The sequence below is a fragment of the Biomphalaria glabrata genome, chromosome 9 (genome assembly GCF_947242115.1).
Source record: "Biomphalaria glabrata chromosome 9, xgBioGlab47.1, whole genome shotgun sequence".
Lineage (NCBI taxonomy): Eukaryota > Metazoa > Mollusca > Gastropoda > Planorbidae > Biomphalaria > Biomphalaria glabrata.
The window spans coordinates 8,431,559-8,453,229 of record NC_074719.1 but is presented as its reverse complement, the minus strand read 5'-3'; the positions used below and the strand labels follow the sequence as shown (position 1 = coordinate 8,453,229).

Below are 21,671 nucleotides of genomic sequence, written 5' to 3'. Positions count from 1 at the left end.
AGCCAACGAACGTTGGTGTGATACAGGAGACATTTGTAGTCTGAATTCATTGCTTCACAGAGCTGAGAGAAAAGTCGGGATTTAAGCTGTCGATATTTGATGAAGTTAACAACAATCCCGAACAGTCATCTAATCTTTCGGCAAAGATTTGAAGGCAAGAGCTTTCTGTGGATCATTCAGTAAACAACTAATACATTTGGATTTTCTTGACGCACAAGAGTGACGAGTCTTTTTCTATTTCCCTGCATGAAGGACAACCATCGGTGCAAACGCTGACACAGTTTTTCCACTGTAGTTTGAAGAGCAAAATGTTTTCATTCACCACATTGAAAATATCTTCGCCTTTGGTCTTAGTTGGTAAGTCTTTGCAAAATAAGAATTCCTTGACGCATTTTTCATCCTTTATGAAACGAATAAATGCTAGCAGCTGGGCTTTGCCGATAACGTCAATGGATTCATCAACTTGAAGAGACCACAGCAGACACTTCATCGTCAGTCACGTCGAAGTGTTCGCAGATTTGATCTTGTAAATCTGACGATAAGTCTTCAATTCTGGGCGAGATAGTATCATTTGACAAAGGAATTTTTTTTTTACATTTTCGGCGGCATCGGGTCCAAGGATAGTCTCAACAACTATTGCTAAAGCTGGTGCAATGATTGATTCAGCTTCTGTGTGTTCTTTCTTGCGTTTTGCTAATATCTGAGCAATCTTATAACTTGCAATCAATCCCTTTTCTGGCAGCTTTAGGTAGTTCGTCAGTTTCTTAGCTTGTTTATTTTGTTGAGACCTGATACTTTCGAAGTATTCCTTCGGTTGCACTTTTACAGCTCGATGTTTTGTTCCCAAGTGTCTCTTCAATTTGCTTGCAACAAGCGCCTCATTCGACAGAGTTGCATTACAGATAAGCCAGAAAGGGAGTGGAGATTCTTCAGGTCCAGAAGATAACCATATCCGATGTCATCTTCTTTGTACCTTCGTTTGGTTCCTTGCTTTTCATTTAACGCTTTCGCCGTTTCATTCTTGCTAACGTATTTCTCCATAGATAACAATGAATAAGGCTTATTGCTAATTTGTCATTATTAGCTTACACCTACACAATTTGCATGAAACACATCGCTTATTATTATCGTTACCAATTCAAGAACTGCTAAGTGAGGATGTCATCGCAACGTAAAATAAAAATGTAATAGTAGGCAGACCTGTGTAACGCTGCACTTGTGGCGTTCTGAAAACTCCCGCGACACACCTGCAAATCTTCGGCGGCACACTAGTGAATAATCTCCTTGATCAAAGAGAGACGTTGGTAAGGGGTGGAAGAAAAAATGAAGTGTACTCCAGCCCTGATGGTGTCGACCGTGACCGTCGGACACCCGGCGCCTATGACGGGAGTGTATATATTTCCCCGGGTCAAGGGGAGATAAGCGAAAAGTCGTGGCCTTGTTGTCCCCAAGGTGGTGGACTTTTCTTTTTTTTTTTTTTTTAGGATACCTCAGCTTTTTAGCTTTTGACTTCAGTTGTCGAGCTGTTTACATCCTAGGAATCCTTGGGCTTTTGCCACTTTTCTTTGCCTCTTTTTTGGGCATTGCCTCTTTTCTCACCTACATAAGTCCTATTAGGCTTTTTGTTTTCTTTTTTTTTTATTAACAAAAAGATGCATATTTTATTGGTAAGCGTACAAATTGAATAATTACATTTTAAAGTACAATAATTGCAAACATGGCAATGCAAATAGTTACATTTAGGTTGTCATAATATTTTAATGTTTTAAATAGCTTTGTATATGGCATTATTTTTTTTCCTATAGCATATAATGAATATTTTTAAAATTTTAGGTTCTTAAAATATATGTGGTGAGAATGTCAACAATAGGTAATTAAATAGAAACAATCAAAAAGTGAAAGTAGAAACTTAACTGATATTAAAACATAAACATCGTAGTCACCTTTTTTCCACTTTGTCTACATTGCTTATGGTTGTTTCTCTTGTGCTTTGCTACATTGCACAATTTCTTTATATTAACTTCTATCAAACGTGCATACACATCTATGTGTGTACACACTTATGCGAACATCATTTAAACATTTTTATTGTTTCTTTTGTTGTCTCCCTTCATATGACAATTTTTTATTTCCTCCCTTGAGATTTGGAAAACTACTTCCTTATCATCAAGGTCGAAATCCTGTCTGCCAGAGTCAGTCGAGAGTTTCTGTTCTGAGACAATTTCTCTGTGGCTTTTTTTTTTGGTCACAGGGGCCAATTGGAGTCGTACTGAAAGTTATTTTATATGTATCTATATATATGTGTAAATATATAGGCTACTTTTTTTTCTTGAATATTTCCCCCACCCCCTTTTTTTATTTTTCCTCTTCACCTCTTTAATATATTATTTCTCTGCAGCCTGCACAAGCATGCGCAATATTGACAATGGTGGTGGAGAATTTGTTTTTTTTTAACATTAGTAAAAACTTTGACATATGTAAAAAAAAAAAAAATGAAACTAAATACTAATTTGGTAAAATTTGATGCAAAAGCTTGTTGAGATATGAGGTTATGTTGATGCTCAATATAAGAACTAAAAATGAAGAACAGTGTCTGTATAGAAAGTAAACGTCAGCAAGGTAGTAAAAAATAATATATTTGCATATAGACGCACATGTAAGCAGGGGCGTAACTAGGGATTTGGGGGCCCGGGGGGGATTGACCTCTTTGGGGGCCCCTTGCATTTTGACATTCGACATATGACATGAGATAATGTACGCAAAAATATATAAGCCCCAAATCAAATTGGTTCAGTATATCAGTAAACTTAACAAAAAGTAATCAAGACTCTTTTAATGAATAATACCTTTGTTTATTAGTTAAATAATGCACAAGTGACAAATCTAAATTGATATCGCTTCACGTCGTGCATTCTGTGCAGCAAAGACATCTATAACATCAACTACATCGATACTTTCTAGTATTTGTGACTTCACTGACATTAAAGCCATGATAAGCCTTTCTTGTGTCATTGTGCTCCTGAGATAGCTTTTGATGAACTTGAGCTTTGAGAATGATCTCTCACATGACGTAATGGCCTGAGTTAGCAGTATTCGGAGGAGGTTGCAAAGTTTGAGCACACGTAATTACCATATGAAGCCTGTTTCCTCAATATCTCTATTGGTGATTGTATTACTGGTTTGTTGATGAAAAGTGCTCGTGCATCAATGACATCATTGAAAAAGCGATTTGTCATTTATTTCATCATACAAACAGGAAAAGTAGCACAGTTTGTCATAAGCGGGTCTTCATCTAACAGGTGTCGGTTCAAGAAGAAACCCAAAGGTATCCATTTTCTTTCCAGCCTTTGAAATCTTCCCTTCATCTCCATATGAAATCTGTCTAGCACATCTGTCGCAACACGTTTGAATTGCAATTCTATTGACAGTCCTACATTAGAACTCAACTTCCCATTAAGTCTTTTCTGTCTTCTGGTTGTTTTGATTACAGGGAATCCATAGTATTCACTACCTTCTTTTGCTTTTTCGATGGAATGTTTTTTTTGTCAGTTTTTCATCATTTTGCAGAAAGCATGAAATGGTACTAATTTCTTTAGCAGCTTCCCTTATATGCAGTCCAGACTTTTGTAGTTTCTTCTGAACTATATTAATTGGGCGCAAGGGCTTTGACCAGAATTCAAGATAGGCAAAAAATTATTAATTTTCCATTGCATGAAGAAGATTCTGTGCTAATAAAGCCTAATATTATATGTTATTACGTCATTGTTGGTTGTTTATGTTTTGTGCGCAAGAAAAAGGATTCAGAGCATACAAAAGTGGGAAAGATCCATATCTCGTTATGCTCGAGTATAGAAATATTCCGATAAGTGGACTGCCGTATTTACCATCACAACTGCTGACGAGTAGAAGACTCAGAGAATCATTCCAAACTGATCCCAAACTATTGAAACCATCGGTAGCTGAAAATGCAGAGACATTACTCAACGAACGACAGATGAAAAGCAAAGTGAAATACAATGCAAAAGCAAGACTACCTAAAGATTATTCTGTCGGAGAGTTTGTCTAGGTCAAACATGGCAGAAAGCAGTTGTCATAAAAAAACATTCAGCACCCAGATCTTACATCATAAAGACAAACGGAAAAAGATACAGAAGAAATCAACGCTTTTTGAATAAGTTTCGATGAAGAAATCTCTTGGTACTATGATACGGATGGAGACAATGAACTGCAAACTGTTGGAACAAACGAAACAGACAGTTATAGACCAACGTCTAGAGAACTTGTTGTGCCAGTCAAGACAACCAGAAGTGGACGAATTGTTAAAGTTCCTAGTAGACAGGGACGGACTTAGGCCACTGCAGCCTATGCGGTCGCAGTGGGCCCCGCGCTTTCATAGGACCCGCGCTAATTCTAAGTGTACATTATTAAATTAAACCATTATAACGTATATAAAATAACAGGGTTTTCGCGACCTCCTGATTTTCCAGGGCCTCCAGGAAATCTCATGAAAAGGCAAAATATACGATAAAGTCCTGAACATTTTTTAAATTTATTCAAATCTCCTGAAGAATAGACGAAATCGACATTTTGGGGTGCCTATAAATAAAAAGTGGCATTGCGAGCTTTCATTTGATAAAAAATTATTGCAAAGACGAAAGTAGGCCTATTTTCTAATTAAAAAAAAAAATTTTGACATTATGCTCATCCCTACCCAGACTAGGCCCCGCGCGATCCGTTTCGCATAGGGCCCCGCAAATGCTAGGGCCGGCCTTGCTAGTAGATATCACTCTTAAGAACTTTAAAAGGAAGGGTGTGATAATAACTTCAAAAGGAAGGATGTGCTAATATTATATGATATTAGGTCATTGTTTGTTGTTTATGTTTTGTGCGAAAGAAAAAGGATTAGATGGAAATAAAAAGAGAGTTTTCATTGGATTGATGAATAGAGGGGTAATAACTCTATTGTGAAGTTTAATTCTGAAATTATAGACGCCAAACCCGAATAATGGACTATTCTAGCATTATTAAGAATAACTTTTGAATCTGTTATACTCGATTCTGTAAATTTTCCTTCAAGGTTAATTAGTGTAGCCTTAAAATACTCGCCATTTAGATCTATTATTAGTAAAGGTAACAATAGATACCTGGAATTCGCTGTATATCATGCAGTTTTATTCGTGACAACAAAGTTTAAAATGTAAAACTAACCTTAAAAAAAAATTTTGATCTCTGTGGAAAAAAATATTTTTAAAATGTCAACAGTCAACGGACCTAGATTTAGGTTTAGTCTTTGTGATAAATTTAATCCATAAATGTTGAAAAAAAAGACACCTGTTGACACTATTTGTCAATCAAATATATTAATTAATGTATTTACAAATAAATTTCGGACACCCATTTGGGGACCCCCCCTAGGTGGGGGCTCGGGGGGATTTTAAAATTCTCCCCCCCCCCTTTAGTTACGCCACTGCATGTAAGCACAATACGGATAGTGGTGGTATTTTTGCAATATTCGTAAAGAAGCCACTATGGACATAATTGTTAGGGTTTATACAAAGAATTGTTTGTTTAGATATCATGTGGTCATGCCTGATTCTCAATACAGGAACAACAGAAGAAAAACAGTGTTTACATAGAACGTAAAGGTCTGCCCTTGTTCTTGATTTCTTGGAGTTACTCTTCTTTCCTCTTTCTTGGGTTTTCACGTGTTAACTCCTGATTCTTTATTGTGCTTCCGTCCCTTGACTTGCCGGCCTTATGTTCCATTTTAATATGATTCTCTGTTTTAATCGAATGAGATCTCTCGTTTTCTCCTGCCTAACTCGCTCGTCTTTGTAGATCCAAACTTTGGTTTAAGTCTCTACAGTCACAAGGTCAGGGCGTGGCCTTCGTGATTGTTTACTGTCTTGAATTGTCTTAACCCTTGTCAATTTCAAGGGGCAATCACTGTTTTTTTTTAAATTAATATTTGAAGTACTAGCTTTTTTAATTATATGGTTACAGGGTTTTTAAATATATAAAAGGGATCACTTGGGATATATATCTATACACACGCATACACACTCGCATACACATATTCATATATATATATATTTCCTTTTCTTTAAGTTAGTGGACACTCTTGATATATTTATTTAGCGCTATATTTTCGCTATAATTTTCTTAAAAATGTGATCTAATAATACTTTATTATACAGTTTATTATGGTAGACAATTGTAGGTAGGTATTCCAAATAAGGTTTCTATATTCTGATAAAATATTACATTGATATCTCTTAGTTTTTTATTTATGGCTTTAGGTACTTTATTTAAAAAAATAGCTGTATTTACATTTGCACAGGTCTGACTGTTTGCGTCAATAATATCTTCTAGTGTTTTTTTGCTTCCTCAACCAACTCACATTCACTAAATAAGTGTTTCTCTGGGTTTTGGTTTTCTTTATTACAAATTACACAGGTATATTTGGACCCTGTTGTAGTTGAGAGTCTTCCTTTTATTGGGGTCATCCCGAAGAGTAATCTGTAGGCCACTTCTCGTGCTTTGGGTGTTATGTATTTGTTGTGTAAATACGTGAATGTGTCTGTCCAGTTTGTTGGTTTAACCCCTAACTCCCTGACCCACTTTATTTTGACTTCTAGGTTTTCTTTCAACTTGTCTCTGAGTATAGTGTATATTGTTTTTGAGTCGTGGTGTGTTATGTTTTCATTGCTGGGTAGGTGTACTGTGAGTGATCTGTAGAATGGATGTTTATGGTTACCAAAATGATGGGGTGTGTTGTTTTGAATGGGGAAGAGTTTGTTTATTCTACGTCCAAAATAATATAATACTAAGGGGAAGTTATTGAGAGCCCTTACTACTTTCCCTACAAATTTTATTCTAAGCGTTTTGATTTTTGTGTGAATGTCTTGTAAGCCTTCTTTTTTGTCTTGTATGAGTGTTGTATGTTTTATGTTCCTTATTGTGTTTTTGAAAATAAAATTTCTGATAGTGGTATTGATGTTATTTATGAAATTAGGAGGGGGTTCTACTATATTTGCTAAGTACATTATCGTCGGGATGACCAAGTTGTTTATTAATATAGCTCTCCCAAATATGTTGTCGCCATGTACTGAAACATTCTTATCACGTTCTTTGTGTGGGCCAGAATCTCCGCCCACTGTTCATGGAAATAGTGTGCTGGGTTGCTAGTCCACACGATGCCACATACTTTTATTTCTTTCTGTATTTTAAGGTAATAATGTAAACTTCTCTATAATTGTAGCTATGTCTTTTTCTGAGGTGGGGAAAAGTGTGGTATCGTCGGCATAAGCTTTAATTTTGACTACGGGGGATGGACCGGGGATTTTTATTCCTAAAATTTCTTTGTCTAACCTAATGTTCTCTAACAGGGGTTCTAGGCAAAGGATGTATAAAAAGGGGGATAGGGGACAACATTGCCTAACAGATCTTCAAATAGAAATCTTACTGCTTAGTGTTTGATTTATTAGCCTATAAGTTGACTTGTGGCATCGGTGTAGACTAGTTTTATGTATGTTATCAAAGTCTTGTCTATGTCTGTCTTGTCTAGTATTTTGAATAAGTAGTCATGGTCAATTCTGTCGAAAGCTTTTTCTTGATCAATGGACACGAGGGCTGCTTTCAAGTCTTTGTCTTTACAGTAATATATGATGTCTCGTAAAAAGTAGTTCATTCGTCTGTTTTTTTCCGGGTTGCTACAGTACTGGTCTTGTCCTAGTAAGTGGGGTATAAGGGGCCTAACTCTTAAAAAAATCATTTTGGTCAGCAGTTTATAGTTTACATTTAAAAGGGAAATGGGTCTAAAGTCAATAGGTGTTGTGTTGTTTTCAGGTGTTTTTTTTTTTTGATAATAGTGTGATGTATGCAAGAAGTCTATAGGCGTCTGTCCTGTTTCTAACATCGTCTTTGTAAAGTCTTAGTAGTAGGGGTCCTATTTGGGAGAAAAAGGTTTTATAGAATTCATATGTCAAACCGTCTGGGCCAGGGGATTTGTTATTTTGTGTTGTGTCTAAAGCAGCCCTCAGCTCCTCTAATGTAAAGGGTCTATTTGTCGTTTGTTTTTCTGATGGGTGTAATATTTTACAGTGTTTTAGTAGTATGTTTTGTGCGTCTGTAACTGTAACATGTTGACGAAATTTTTTGTAAAAATTTCTATTATTTTTTTTACTCTCCTGTGTTTTGTTTCCTTCTTTGTCTGTTATGTTGGTTATTCTTCTTTTTTTTTTGTTCTACCGCCAAGTATAATTTATTTGGCCCGATATTTGGGTGTTTTTGCATCTGATTTCGGCTCCTCTATATTTGTGTTTGTATAACTCTTCAAGTTATGTTAGCAATATATTTATTTATTCCCAAAATCAAGTAACAATAATTGATTTCATAAATGCTAAATTTTTATTGTTTTACAATGTATCTAACAAACGGACGGAACACACACATTTATTATATATATATTTTCGGGTTATTTAGTATGCATACAATTTGGAAATAATTTAAAACAACAATTAATATGTAGTTGTTAATATTATCGCGTTAACTGACATGCAGTTGACGGATAGTACATTAAACTTTTTTTTTTCTTTTACGAAAATGTGTTGTTTTTTTTCTTGAGGACCTGAATAAGAGATTGACCCTTTACAAAACAGATCAATTAGATATTCATTACAATTTAGGACATCAGTTAGGCCAAGTTCACATCTAACTTCACATTCACCTATCCTTTAGTCTGCTGGACCGCTGGGGCACCACACAAGATCTGTCAACCTTATTTCTCCATTCTTCTCTGTCATTTGCGTTTGATAGAATTTCCTTATGATGTTCTTTCTGAATATATTGAAACCTTCCCTTTTACCTGCCTTAGTGGACCACTTTTGGGGCCGATTTTGAGTTTCCACAAAAACTGTTTTGTAACCTTGTTTTACATAAGAAACATTCTTAGAGATGCCTTCATAAGGCGTATTCTTTGTGATGTAAATGTACAATTTAAGTTCCTATGTAAATCTTAAAGATACTAGACTCTATAAGTAACTAGAGTCAATGTGCATTTGAGGAAGTGTTGTTTTTTCCTTTTATTAACTGAACTTATAAATCCTCCTTATAAACAGAGCTTGGAATAAATAGTTCTATTTGTATGTTTAGTTGAAATTTGCTTACTTAATAATGGCTTTTGGGTTTAGGAGGTATAAGACCTATTAGAGTTTTATTTTCAAGCAGAATTTCTTTTTCAACTATGTAGTTTCCCTGGCTTTTACGGTCGAAATAACTTTTACGGACTTTTCAAAGCTGTGTGCAAAATATTATCGTTAAATCTACAGTAGATCTAAAGCCTTGATCTAAGTATATCTAATCACTAAAATTCGCGGACTTTTCACAGTTGAGAGAATTATCTTCACTATATTCCAGAGATTTAGCGTAAATAGCGGTGGGAAGCGTTGTCGAGAGGCCAAGTACGCTTGAACTTGGCTTGGCTACCTAGCAGGGGGCTCGAGGTTCGACACCCGACTCGGGCAGAGTCGTCGTTACTGAGCGCCTAAAGGCAGCACGGAAAACCAACTCCTAGATACCCGCTCCCCCCCCCCCAACTGAGGGGGGGGGGACCAAATGAGATTGGACCAAAAGCGCTCTGAGCATGCTATAAGCATGAAAGCTCTAATAATAATAAATCTAGTCTAATTTGCGAGCTTTTCACGGTTGAGAGAAAATTATCTTCATTATATTCTTGTAGTGATTGAGCGTAAATTTTAGAATCTAGCGTATTTAATGAGTTTTCGGGTTAGTTGAGTTTTTTGGCCCATCGGCACACTTTAGGCCATGTAGTGATTTCGGGTTGTTTGCGATAGTATTTACGCTGAGGTTGTCAATGTAATCAAACTGAATTTCCATTTGATTGGATCAATAAAAATTATCTTATCTTATAGACCTAACTGGATAGCCTACTATATTTACAAACTTTCCAAGCGAAGTCACTCATGCTGTTAGAAATTGGAATAGGAAGTAAATCCTTTTTGACATTTTGGACATTCAAATGATTTTTTCATTACTACGAACCAAGCAGTGTTGTTTCAAATGTGAAGCACTAGAGAATCCTTTTCTACATATGTGACATTTAAACGCTTTTTAACCAGTATGAGTCACTTGGTGGCTAACTTTTTTAGATGACTTCATAATAACATTATTGTTATAAATTAAGTTGAAATTTTTTATATAAAGAGTCCCCTTTCAGACCTTGCGATCTAAATGGTTGTTCCACATCATTTCATCTCCTAGTCATTTCATCAAATACTCGGTAACAATTGTAAAAAGTATTAAATTAACAATATTTCATATATTTATTTTCATTTATGACAACAAGAATGACTCATTAAATAAAAATATAATAAAATGTCATTTAAAATATATACAAATGTAACGTCTATAGATATAGAGATAATGTAAAAAAGGTTTTTTTTTGCAGGTTAATTAAAATCAATAAGATTGACTATTGATAGAAGGTACAGAAGACGATCCATAGATTCGTATTGCTGTACAACATTCTTTGTAAGTTCTTGGCCATTGTTGCATATTTCTTGAAGTCAGCGTTTATTAGAAAAAATAAAACATTACATCTGGGTTTGAAATGACACTCATAATCAAGTAAGAACAATTTACAAGTAAAGATATCTTGAGGGATGGCCGTCAAAAGAAAAGTTATCAGAGGCATGATCAAAAGTAATCTAATCATTCTCATCTCTCATAAGATTTTTCCTACTTCCACCACACTTTGGCCTTTGATCATTACATAACACAATATGAACAGGATAATATTGATATCCGTTACATCAAGAAGAAACTATTTGACTAAATACAACTCCGTTTTATAATAAATTATTTGATTTCTCTACAAGTATAAAAAGAGGAGGAGGAACTTAAATAACATATCCAATATATCAAAAAAAAAAAACATTATAAATAAACATATTTATAAATTAGATTAAATCAGTGCTTAAAGACAAAGCCTAAAAAGCTTCTTTAACTTGTTCAGGGGGAGGAAAGATTTTGTTTACTAATAAAGGGATCTTGCTGGAAAAATTTGGGATCCATTGAAAATAATAGGACAATAGTCCAATCACCCGCTCTTGTGATTTCATACCTTGTGGTGGAGGTAGATTTCTCAAAGCCCAAAATCATTTTTATGAACCGAGCAGTGTTTTTTCAAATATGAAGCAAGAGAGAATACTTTTCCACATGTTTCACATTTAAATGGTTTTTCACCAGTATGACTCTGTAGGTGGACTTTCAAATTATATAAAAGTGCAAATCCTTTCTGACACATTAAACATTTAAATCGTTTTTCACCAGTATGAATCAGTTGGTGTTGTTTCAAATGAGTAGAGTTAGTAAATCCTTTCTGACATATTTGACATTTAAATAGTTTTTCACCAGAATGAACAACTTGATGTTGTATCAAATGATGAGACTGAGAAAATCCTTTCTGACATATTGGACATTTAAATGTCTTTTCACCAGAATGAATCAGTTGGTGTTTATTTAAAGATGAAGAACTAGATAATTCTTTTCCACATGTGTCAAATTTAAATTGATTTTCACCAGAATGAATCAGTTGGTGTATTTTTAAAGTTGAAGAACTAGATAATTCTTTTCCACATGTGTCACATTTAAATGGTTTTTTACCAGAATGAACTAGTTGATGTTGTATCAAATTACTAGACATAGAAAATCCTTTCTGACATATTGGACATTTAAATGGTTTTTCACCATTATGAGTCAGTTGGTGTTTCTTCAAACTACTAGAACGAAAAAATCCTTTCTGACATATTGGACATTTAAATGGCTTTTCACCAGTATGAGTCAGTTGGTGTTTCTTCAAATAACTAGAATGAGAAAATCCTTTCTGACATATTGGACATTTAAATGGTTTTTCACCAGTATGAGTCAGTTGGTGTTGTTTGAAATGACTAGACTGATAAAATCCTTTCTGACATATTGGACATTTAAATGGCTTTTCACCAGTATGAGTCAGTTGGTGGAGTTTCAAACTTTGAGACTGAGAAAATCCTTTCTGACATATTGGACATTTAAATGGTTTTTCACCATTATGAGTCAGTTGGTGTTTCTTCAAATAACTAGAATGAGAAAATCCTTTCTGACATATTGGACATTTAAATGGTTTTTCACCAGTATGAGTCAGTTGGTGTTTTTTCAAATGACTAGGCTTATAAAATCCTTTCTGACATATTGGACATTTAAATGGCTTTTCACCAGTATGAGTCAGTTGGTGGAGTTTCAACCTATAAGACTGAGAAAATCCTTTCTGACATATTAAACATTTAAATGGTTTTTGACCAGTATGAGTTAGTTGGTGTTGTTTGAAATGACTAGACTGATAAAATCCTTTCTGACATATTTGACATTTAAATGTTTTTTCACCAGTATGAGTCAGTTGGTGTTGTTTCAAATTACTAGACTGATAAAATCCTTTCTGACATATTGGACATTTAAATGGCTTTTCACCAGTATGAGTCAGTTGGTGGAGTTTCAAACTATGAGACTGAGAAAATCCTTTCTGACATATTGGACATTTAAATGGTTTTTCACCATTATGAGTCAGTTGGTGTTTCTTCAAACTACTAGAACGAAAAAATCCTTTCTGACATATTGGACATTTAAATGGCTTTTCACCAGTATGAGTCAGTTGGTGGAGTTTCAAACTATGAGACTGAGAAAATCCTTTCTGACATATTGGACATTTAAATGGTTTTTCACCATTATGAGTCAGTTGGTGTTTCTTCAAACTACTAGAACGAAAAAATCCTTTCTGACATATTGGACATTGAAATGGTTTTTCACCAGTATGAGTCAATTGGTGTAGTTTCAAACTTTGAGACTGAGAAAATCCTTTCTGACATATTGGACATTTAAATGGTTTTTCACCAGTATGAGTCAATTGGTGTAGTTTCAAACTTTGAGACTGAGAAAATCCTTTCTCACATATTTGACATTTAAATGTTTTTTCACCAGTATGAATCCGTTGGTGGAATTTAAATCTAAAAGACTGAGTAAATCCTTTCTGACATATTTGACATTTAAATGGTTTTTCACCAGTATGAGTCTGTTGGTGTCGTTTCAAATGGGAAGAATAAAAATATTCTTTCTGACATATTTGACATTTAAATGGTTTTTCACCAGTATGAGTCTCTTGGTGTCGTTTCAAATTGGAAGAATGAAAATATTCTTTCTGACATATTTGACATTTAAATGTTTTTTCACCAGCATGAATCAACTCATGATTTTGTAATATTTTAGAGCTAGAAAACCTTTTTTGAGAAATTTGACAAGTAAAAAGTTTATTTATTTGATGATTATCAGTGCACGTAGAATTCTTGGTCTTATCTGAAACAGTTTCATTGGATAGGCTTTGTTCCATATGATCATTCATATCCTTTACAAATACATTTGTTGAAGTCATTTCTTTATCTTGCTTTGTGATTTTCATCTATGAAAAAAAAATGTATTAATAAAATGCAATTTGAATATGCACGATTTAACATTGTTAGTTTAAAAAAAAGAGCCACTCATACACAGAATAGGTAAAGTTGTCTAAAAGTGATTTTTAAACAGGCATTAAATAGAAGAATATTGATTTTGTGCACTGCAATTCAAGCATATAAGCAGTAAAGTTATTATAAGCAGTAATCAGTTAGGCATTATAATTTTCTGAAGCAGCTAAAAAAGTTTCTTCAGTGTATTTTAATCATTGTATATTTCCAAGGCTAAAAGATTGTTGGTGCCATTGAATATATCTAAAGTGAATTATTGTATTGTAAACACAATCATAGAAAACTTATCCCAAATAAGACTAAGACAAGCCTCTTCCAAAAACTTCCTATAAACATTATTGTTATAAATTTAGTTGAATTTCTTTATATAAAGAGTTCCCTTTCAGACCTTGCGATCTAAATGGCGGTTCCTAACTTTTCATGTCCTGGTCATTTCATCAAATACCCAGTAATCATTGTAAAAAGTGTGAAATTAACAATATATATATAAATCTCTTCATGGCTCAAGAGTTTGGACAAGAAAAAGAGTAAAGAAAAGATCACTCTTATTTCTGTGGATAGAGTTATTATATGAAAAAACGAAAGGGGGGGAGTACAAGTAGTATTCACATGTCGCTATGGATGGCTGCCTGGTCGTGCGGTTTGCGCGATGGACTGTCAAACCCTGCCTGCTCCCATCCACCCTCGTCCTGCAGGAGATTTGGACTAAGAAGAACATCCAAAACATGTAAAACATTTTACAAACAAACATTTTAGAAACACTAAATAGCAGCGCCCGACTTAACCATTGTGACCAAGAAGTCATGGAAAGAGAACAAGTAATCTTGTATATTCACCCGTCACTAAATAGAAGGGGCGGATTTAAGCATTGTGGGGTCCTATGCGAAACAGATTTCATGGGGCCAAGTTTAGGTAGGGAAGCGGACAATAAGTGAAATTTAAGAGTATTAGAAAATAAATTTGTCTATGCATTTATTCATTCTTTACTACGTACAGAATTACTTCATGAGCCTTGCATGTAGCAAAGTCATACAGTATATCATAATAATAGATCCCGCTCAATAGCAAGAATTACCAAATGTTTCAATCTATCTTTAAGAATTGTTGACCTCAAGTAATTCTTCATTAGTTTGAGGCGTGAGAAGCTTCTTTCACATGATTACACAATTACGGCTAATGAATAATGCTGTTTTTATTTATCCCAAATAGGATTGGTGTTTTCCATATTGAATGACACCTCAAAATGACTTTTTTTTTCTATATATTTCCTTATATTTTAAGAACTTTTTCATATATTTTGCAATAACTGGTGATTTCTAGGAGCTCCTGGTAAATTGACAGGAGGGCAGGAAATCAGTTTTAATTTATAAAATGGTTTAATTTAATAATTTATACACCTTGAATTAGTGCGGATCCTTTGAAAGTGAGGGCCCACTGCGGCTGCATAGGTTGCAGTGGCTTAAGACTGGCCACGCAAAATAGCATCGTATTCTACACCGCCGGTCTACTAGTTTCATATTTTTATTTTCATGTACATAACAAAAAGAATGACACATTAAATAAGAATTGAAAAATCAAGAGATAAGTTATCAGCGGCATGCTCTTAAGTAATCTAATCATTCTCATATCTCAAAAGATTTTCCCTATTTCCACCACTACTTCCTTTGATCATTACATAACGCAATATGAACAGGATAATATTGATAGCCCTTACATTAAAAAGAAACAATATGACTAAATACAACCCTGTTTTATAATATATGATTTCATTTCTCTACAAGCATGAAAAGAGGAGGGGGGAACTCTATAAACACTTTAATAACATATTCAATATATCCAAAAACATTCTAAATACATGGTCAAGAGGCTAAGTACGCTTGAACTTGGCTTGGCTACCTATGAAGGGGACTCGAGCTTCGACACCCAACTTGGGCAGAGTTGTATTTACTGAGCACCTAAAGGCAGCACGGAATAACCTTCTCCTAGATACCCCCTCCCCCCAATGGTCCACAAATGAGATTGGACCAAAGCGCTTGAGCATGCTATAAGCATGAAGTAGCGCTATTAAAAAGCCATAATTTATTTAAAAATTAGATTAAATCAGTGCTTAAAGACAAAGCCTTAACATTACAATTACACAATGACTAAGAAAACATATTTAATCAGGTATGACCAGAGATGAAGTGACCAACGATGAAATGACCAGTCATCCTAAAGGGCTGAAGCTATAAAGGTCATCTGTTTCTGTAACTCACAATTAACAAGGTTGTCATATAGCCAGCACAACGACCAAGCTCTTTAATTTTCCCCTTCTAATGTCAGGTATGCATTAGATTTAGCTGAACTTAGAAGCCCCCAAAAGATTCCCAAATTTAAAATCCCAGTCCACATCAGGATTCAGACCCATACCCTCTTCAGTTCAGAAGCAAAACACTTTACTACTCAGTTACAGTACCTCCTAATTTTTTTATATACCAATATTCAAAGCCAAAAAGATTCCAGTAGTGTTAAAACTAAGATATCTCTTTTCTAGCATTTAATTTTAAAAAATCAACAGTCTCTTACCTCACTCATTGATGATAGTTCTGCGACAGATACATGTTCAGTTAGTTTTAAGTTCGGCAAAATAATAGGCACCGGATAAAAGTTTCTGTCTGCCTTCTTTGACATAGCCAGTAGTCTTGATGCTAAGGACAATGGTTTATCACTTTCAGTAGTACAAGACATTTTTATCTCCTGCTTTAGAACATCATCTGCCTGTAAGACAAAGAAATTTAATTCATAAACTACTAATTACAAAAAAAAATATTTGTTATAAATAGGAATGTAAATATTAAACAAATTTCCACATTGAAAATAATTAGCACCAACATTCCGGTGTGCTACTTATTTCACAAATTAAACCCTGAAATTATACTAGTCAACTTTTAAAAACACCCAAGGTAACAATTAGATACTATAATTGAAAAAAAAAATGTTTCGCTAAATAAAGAAGCTGTACATCATCATTAATGAGTATTATATAATGACACAAAATTATTTCATAAATAATTGTTAACACTAAAAGCTTATAAAATGTTTTATTTCTTTATTTTCAACTACTGAAACTTCTGTTTATAGAAATAGATAAATAGAATAAATAGATAAAACACAGAGTAAAGGCATCCAGAGACTATCCCTCTTGAAGATCTACTAATCATCTACTAATACTACTAATAGTAATATTCTATATAGTTAGTTATACATGTAAATATATTGATCTAGAATTAGATCTAGATCTAGTCTAGATCTATATTTTGAATAAACCATTTGTAAAATGTTGTTTGTAAAATGTTTTACTTATTTCGGATGTTCCTTCAGAGTTGAAGATAATTACTTCCTAGTCCAAACCTCCCGCAGGACGGCGGGGGATGGGAGCGGGCAGGGTTTGAACCAGGGACCATCGATAAGTCCGAACGACAGTCCAGCGTGCAAACCGCACGACCAGGCAGCCATCCATTTGATTTGATTGTCATTGTAAATTTGCTTTCACTTTAGACTTAGACTTAACTTAGGCATTGTAAACCTTAAACTAGATTTAGACTAGACCTTTAAAAACTAAAATCAACAACAGTCATCATGAAATTGCTCTGGCTGTTAATCCTAATAATTACTAAATACACACTAGCTGAACACAGAACTAGATCTACCTTAGTCAACACTAAACTTAAAAAGGAAACAACAGTCATAATCAATCATCACAATTTAGATCAATGCAACTTCAAAAATAACCTAACATACATATCCATAACATTAAAGAAGATTACCCATCACATATGGAAGTTCTCAATCAGACACAGCAGAAATAAATACCTATCACAGTTAATATTAATAGCAGGAGATGTAGAGTCAAATCCAGGGCCTAGATCTAAAGATAGATGCAACATCTGCAAAAAAGTATGCACCATGAAACAGAAAGCCATTCAATGTGACACCTGCGATGAATGGTACCATGCATCATGTCTCCATATGAATACACCTGTGTATTATGCCTTAGGCAACAAAGACGCATCATGGCACTGTGTACCGTGTGGGTTACCTCAGTTTACATCAGGAGAACCACTAGCCAGATCCACTCCTGTTAAACCTAAATCTACTAAAATTAATACAACAGCCTCATTAAACAAACCTACTAAAGAAGTAATACCAAAATACCTTAAAACCTTAGTAATACATTTTCAAAGCTTTAGGAACAAAACAGCAGACTTAGAAATTTTATTAGAATGTGAGCAACCAGACATAATTGCGGGAACAGAAACTTGGCTACATCCTGAAATTTATAATGCAGAAATTTTCAATAGTAATTATGAAATTTTTAGAAAAGATAGGGCTGATAATCATGGAGGAGTTCTTTTAGCAATAAAAAACACTCTAATAGCAGAAGAAATTACCTTAACTAACTCAAAAAATATAGAATCAACATTTTGTAAAATTAATACCACCTCAACATCCCTAATAATAGGCAGCATTTACAGACCACCAAATTGTAGTTTAGAATACATGCAGGAACTATGTAATCAGATTACTACACTTAAAGAGACAAATAAAAATGCAGTTTTTTGGATTATGGGTGATTTCAACCTACCTGATATAAATTGGAAAACACTAACCATAGATAAACACCAAAACCTTAAGGACATAAATGAGCTTTTCATAGAAAAGACAACCTAAGTTTAGATCAAATCATTAAAAAGCCAACCAGATTAAACAACACATTAGATCTCTTCTTAACCAAGAGACCTGGATTAGTAGTTGATTATGATATTATCCCTGGTCTATCAGACGATGAGATCTTAAATATACACAGTCAGATAAAAGCAGTAGCTAATACAAAACCCATAAGAAAAATCTTACTCTGGAATAAATGTAACCTAACACAACTACACCAAGCTGGATTAAACTTTCAACAAAACATTCTTATTAGAAAAAGACATTAACCAACCAGTCGATGACCTCTGGAATTTCATTAAAAACCATATTAAAAGCATTATAGAAAATCATATACCAACTAAATACACATCAAACAAAATAAATAAATGCTGGTTTAATAACAGACTAAAGAAGTTTTCTAAACAGAAGGAAAACCTATATAGAAAATTTAAAGAAACTAAGGCAGAAAGAGTTTACAAAAAGTATATAAAAATTAAAAACTTAACCCAAAAAGTAAGCAGACAGCTGCAGAGTGAATACATAAACAATGTATGGTCATACATTAAGTCTAAGAAAATGGAAACAACAGGCATAGGGCCATTAAAAGATGAACATAACATAATACATAATGATAATGAAACTAAAGCAAACATCCTAAACAATTATTTTGCATCAGCATTCTCAGCCCCGGAGACAAAGACATATTACTTAATTTCAACCAAGTAGACAACATAGAAGATATAGTAGTACAAGAAAATGGAATTCAAAATCTATTAGCCAACACCAAACCAAATAAAGCATCTGGACCTGATGGTATTCCAGCTAGATTACTCAAAGAACTAAGCAATGAGCTAGCCCCAGTGTTCAAAATACTCTTTCAGGCATCGCTTAACCAGGGCAGAGTACCAAAGGACTGGAAAGAAGCTAATGTCACCCCCCTATTTAAAAAAGGAGAAAAATCTGACCCAGGAAACTACAGACCAGCATCACATGTAAAATCCTAGAACACTTAATATGTAGCAACATCATAAACCACTTAGACAAACATAATGTCCTCACCCCATACCAACATGGCTTTAGGAAATATAGATCATGTGAAACACAACTAATAGAACTAATTGATGATTTTTCAAAATGTTTAGATAATAATGAACAAATAGATGCTATCTTACTAGATTTTACTAAGGTTTTGACAAAGTTCACCACCATAGTATGCTTAAAAAATTAAAATATTTCTGCATTAATGGTCCACTGCATCAGTGAATTAAAGATTTTCTGATAGGGAGAGAACAAACTGTAATAATAAATGGCTCTAAATCAACACAGATAACAGTAAACTCAGGTGTACCTCAAGGAACAGTCTTGGGTCCACTACCATTTTTAATTTACATAAATGATTTACCAAATTGCATTACTTCAGGAACAAAAGTCAGATAATTTGCAGACGATTGCATAATATATAGAACAATGAAAACAACACAAGTCACAGATATTTTACAAAGAGAATTAGATGAATTACAGAAATGGGAATCAGATTGGAGCATGTCTTTCCACCCAGAAAAATGTCAGTTGTTAAGAGTAACAAAAAAACTAAAACAAATTAATTCCACTCATCTTATTCATGGCAAACCAGTAACACAGACTAAAAATGCAAAATACCTAGGTGTTATAATAAATGAAAAACTGTCATGGAATCCACATATTGATGAAACTATAAAAAAAATCCAACAAAGCATTAGTGTTTATTAAAAGAAATTTCTATAAATCAAATAAGAACATAAAACTAAAATGTTATTTAACCTTGGTTAGGCCAATAATAGAATATGCATCCTCTGTTTGGGACCCCTCAACTCAAGAAAACATTAAGAAACTGGAACAGACACAAAATAGAGCAGTGAGATTCATAACAAACGAATATTCACATTTGACTAGTGTAACACCTTTAGTAAAATCACTAAATTTAGAAAGCCTTCATGACAGAAGACTCAAAAGTAAAGTAGCAATTATACATAAAACACTGAACCATAATCTTCAAATACAAAAACAAAATTTAATAAAATACTCTGAAAGACACAAATATAAAGGCACATTCCTCGTCCCATATGCTAGGACAAATTTGTACAAATACTCCTTCTTCCCTAGTGCTATTAGAGCATGGAATGGGTTGCCTGAGCTAGCCAGGAAAACCAGTGACTTGGCAGAATTTAAGTCATTGGTTAATATGCATGACTAAATGTATGACGTGTAGGACGTAATCATCTTCTTTTTTGAAGTAACGTCTGTATTATATAAGATAAGATAAGATGAAAAGATTAGCTGGCACAGATTGGGGAGCTAATCACAACATCCTGAAAAAGATGTATACCAGTTACATGAGACCTGTACTAGAATATGGTGCCACAGCATGGGGCTCAGCAGCCCAAACAAACCTAAGAAAAACAGACAAGGTTAAAAATATTGGTCTAAGGATAATCAATCAAAACAACACCCATAAGAGCTATGGAGGAAACCGCTGCCCTGATTTCTCTGGATGAAAGAAGAGAAATAAAAATCCTTTCCCAATTCACTAAATTGGAAACCTTGGAGAGGCACCGACTCAGAACAAAAATCCACAAAACTGACAAAAAAAATGTCTCAAAAGGACCAATTTCATACAGGAATCTCTAAACCTAAAAAAGAAACCCCAACTTGAAAAAATTACTCTGGAATCGTCGATACACTATAATGAATCTCCACCCTGAGACAAAAGCCCTCTTTCTACTATAAGGGACCATATTGAAAACATAAAAAGAAAATCTGATTACAGACCAACAGAGCTCAAGAAAATAGTGAACTGTTTTCTACATACCAATTATCCTAGCAATCAGTGGATCAGAGTTTACATGGATGGCTCATCCCATAAAGCCACCACAAATGGAGGAGCTGGAATACTTATTGAATGGCCAGATGGAGGAAAACTAGAATAATCCATTGCAACTGGAGAGCTCTCTGACAGTCACAGAGCAGAAAGGGAAGCACTAGCACTAGCTGCTACCATGCTAGCAAATCATCCAAGTTCCCCACACAGTCAGATTGTCTTTCTAACTGATGCAAAAACAACTCTCCAAAGCTTGCAAAACTCTTATTCCTCTTATATTAAAAACCTCATAACAGCACTTACAAAGCTCAACAACAACAGCAAAAAAAAAATGTTATTCAATGGATACCAGCTCATATACAACTAGAAGGAAATGAGAAGGCTGACACACTCGCCAAGAGTGGGAGAACTAACTCACAAATAAACTCTGCACTCTATCCAGAAGAATTGAAGAAATTAATTGTAAATAAAATAAATGAGAAAACAGAATGCGACAACACATGTACCGGAAGCTCAAAATTGGAACCAATGAAATCTGCCCATGTGAGGTATCA

At 34.3% G+C, this 21,671-nt stretch overlaps 1 protein-coding gene across 2 annotated transcripts in view; it reads right to left on the bottom strand.

The window, feature by feature from the left end:
- Positions 1 to 10,324: 10,324 nt before the first annotated feature.
- LOC129928203 (zinc finger protein 493-like) overlaps positions 10,325 to 21,671 on the bottom strand; it is a 46,295-nt gene continuing 34,948 nt past the window's right edge. For both annotated transcript variants that reach the window (XM_056041340.1, XM_056041339.1), the window contains exons 3-4: positions 16,137 to 16,328; positions 10,325 to 13,507 (exon numbers count right to left, since the gene is read on the bottom strand). In XM_056041340.1, the coding sequence (XP_055897315.1) occupies positions 11,165 to 13,507; positions 16,137 to 16,328 (2,535 nt within the window). In that variant the 3' untranslated portion in view covers positions 10,325 to 11,164. The remainder of the gene's footprint in view (positions 13,508 to 16,136; positions 16,329 to 21,671) is intronic.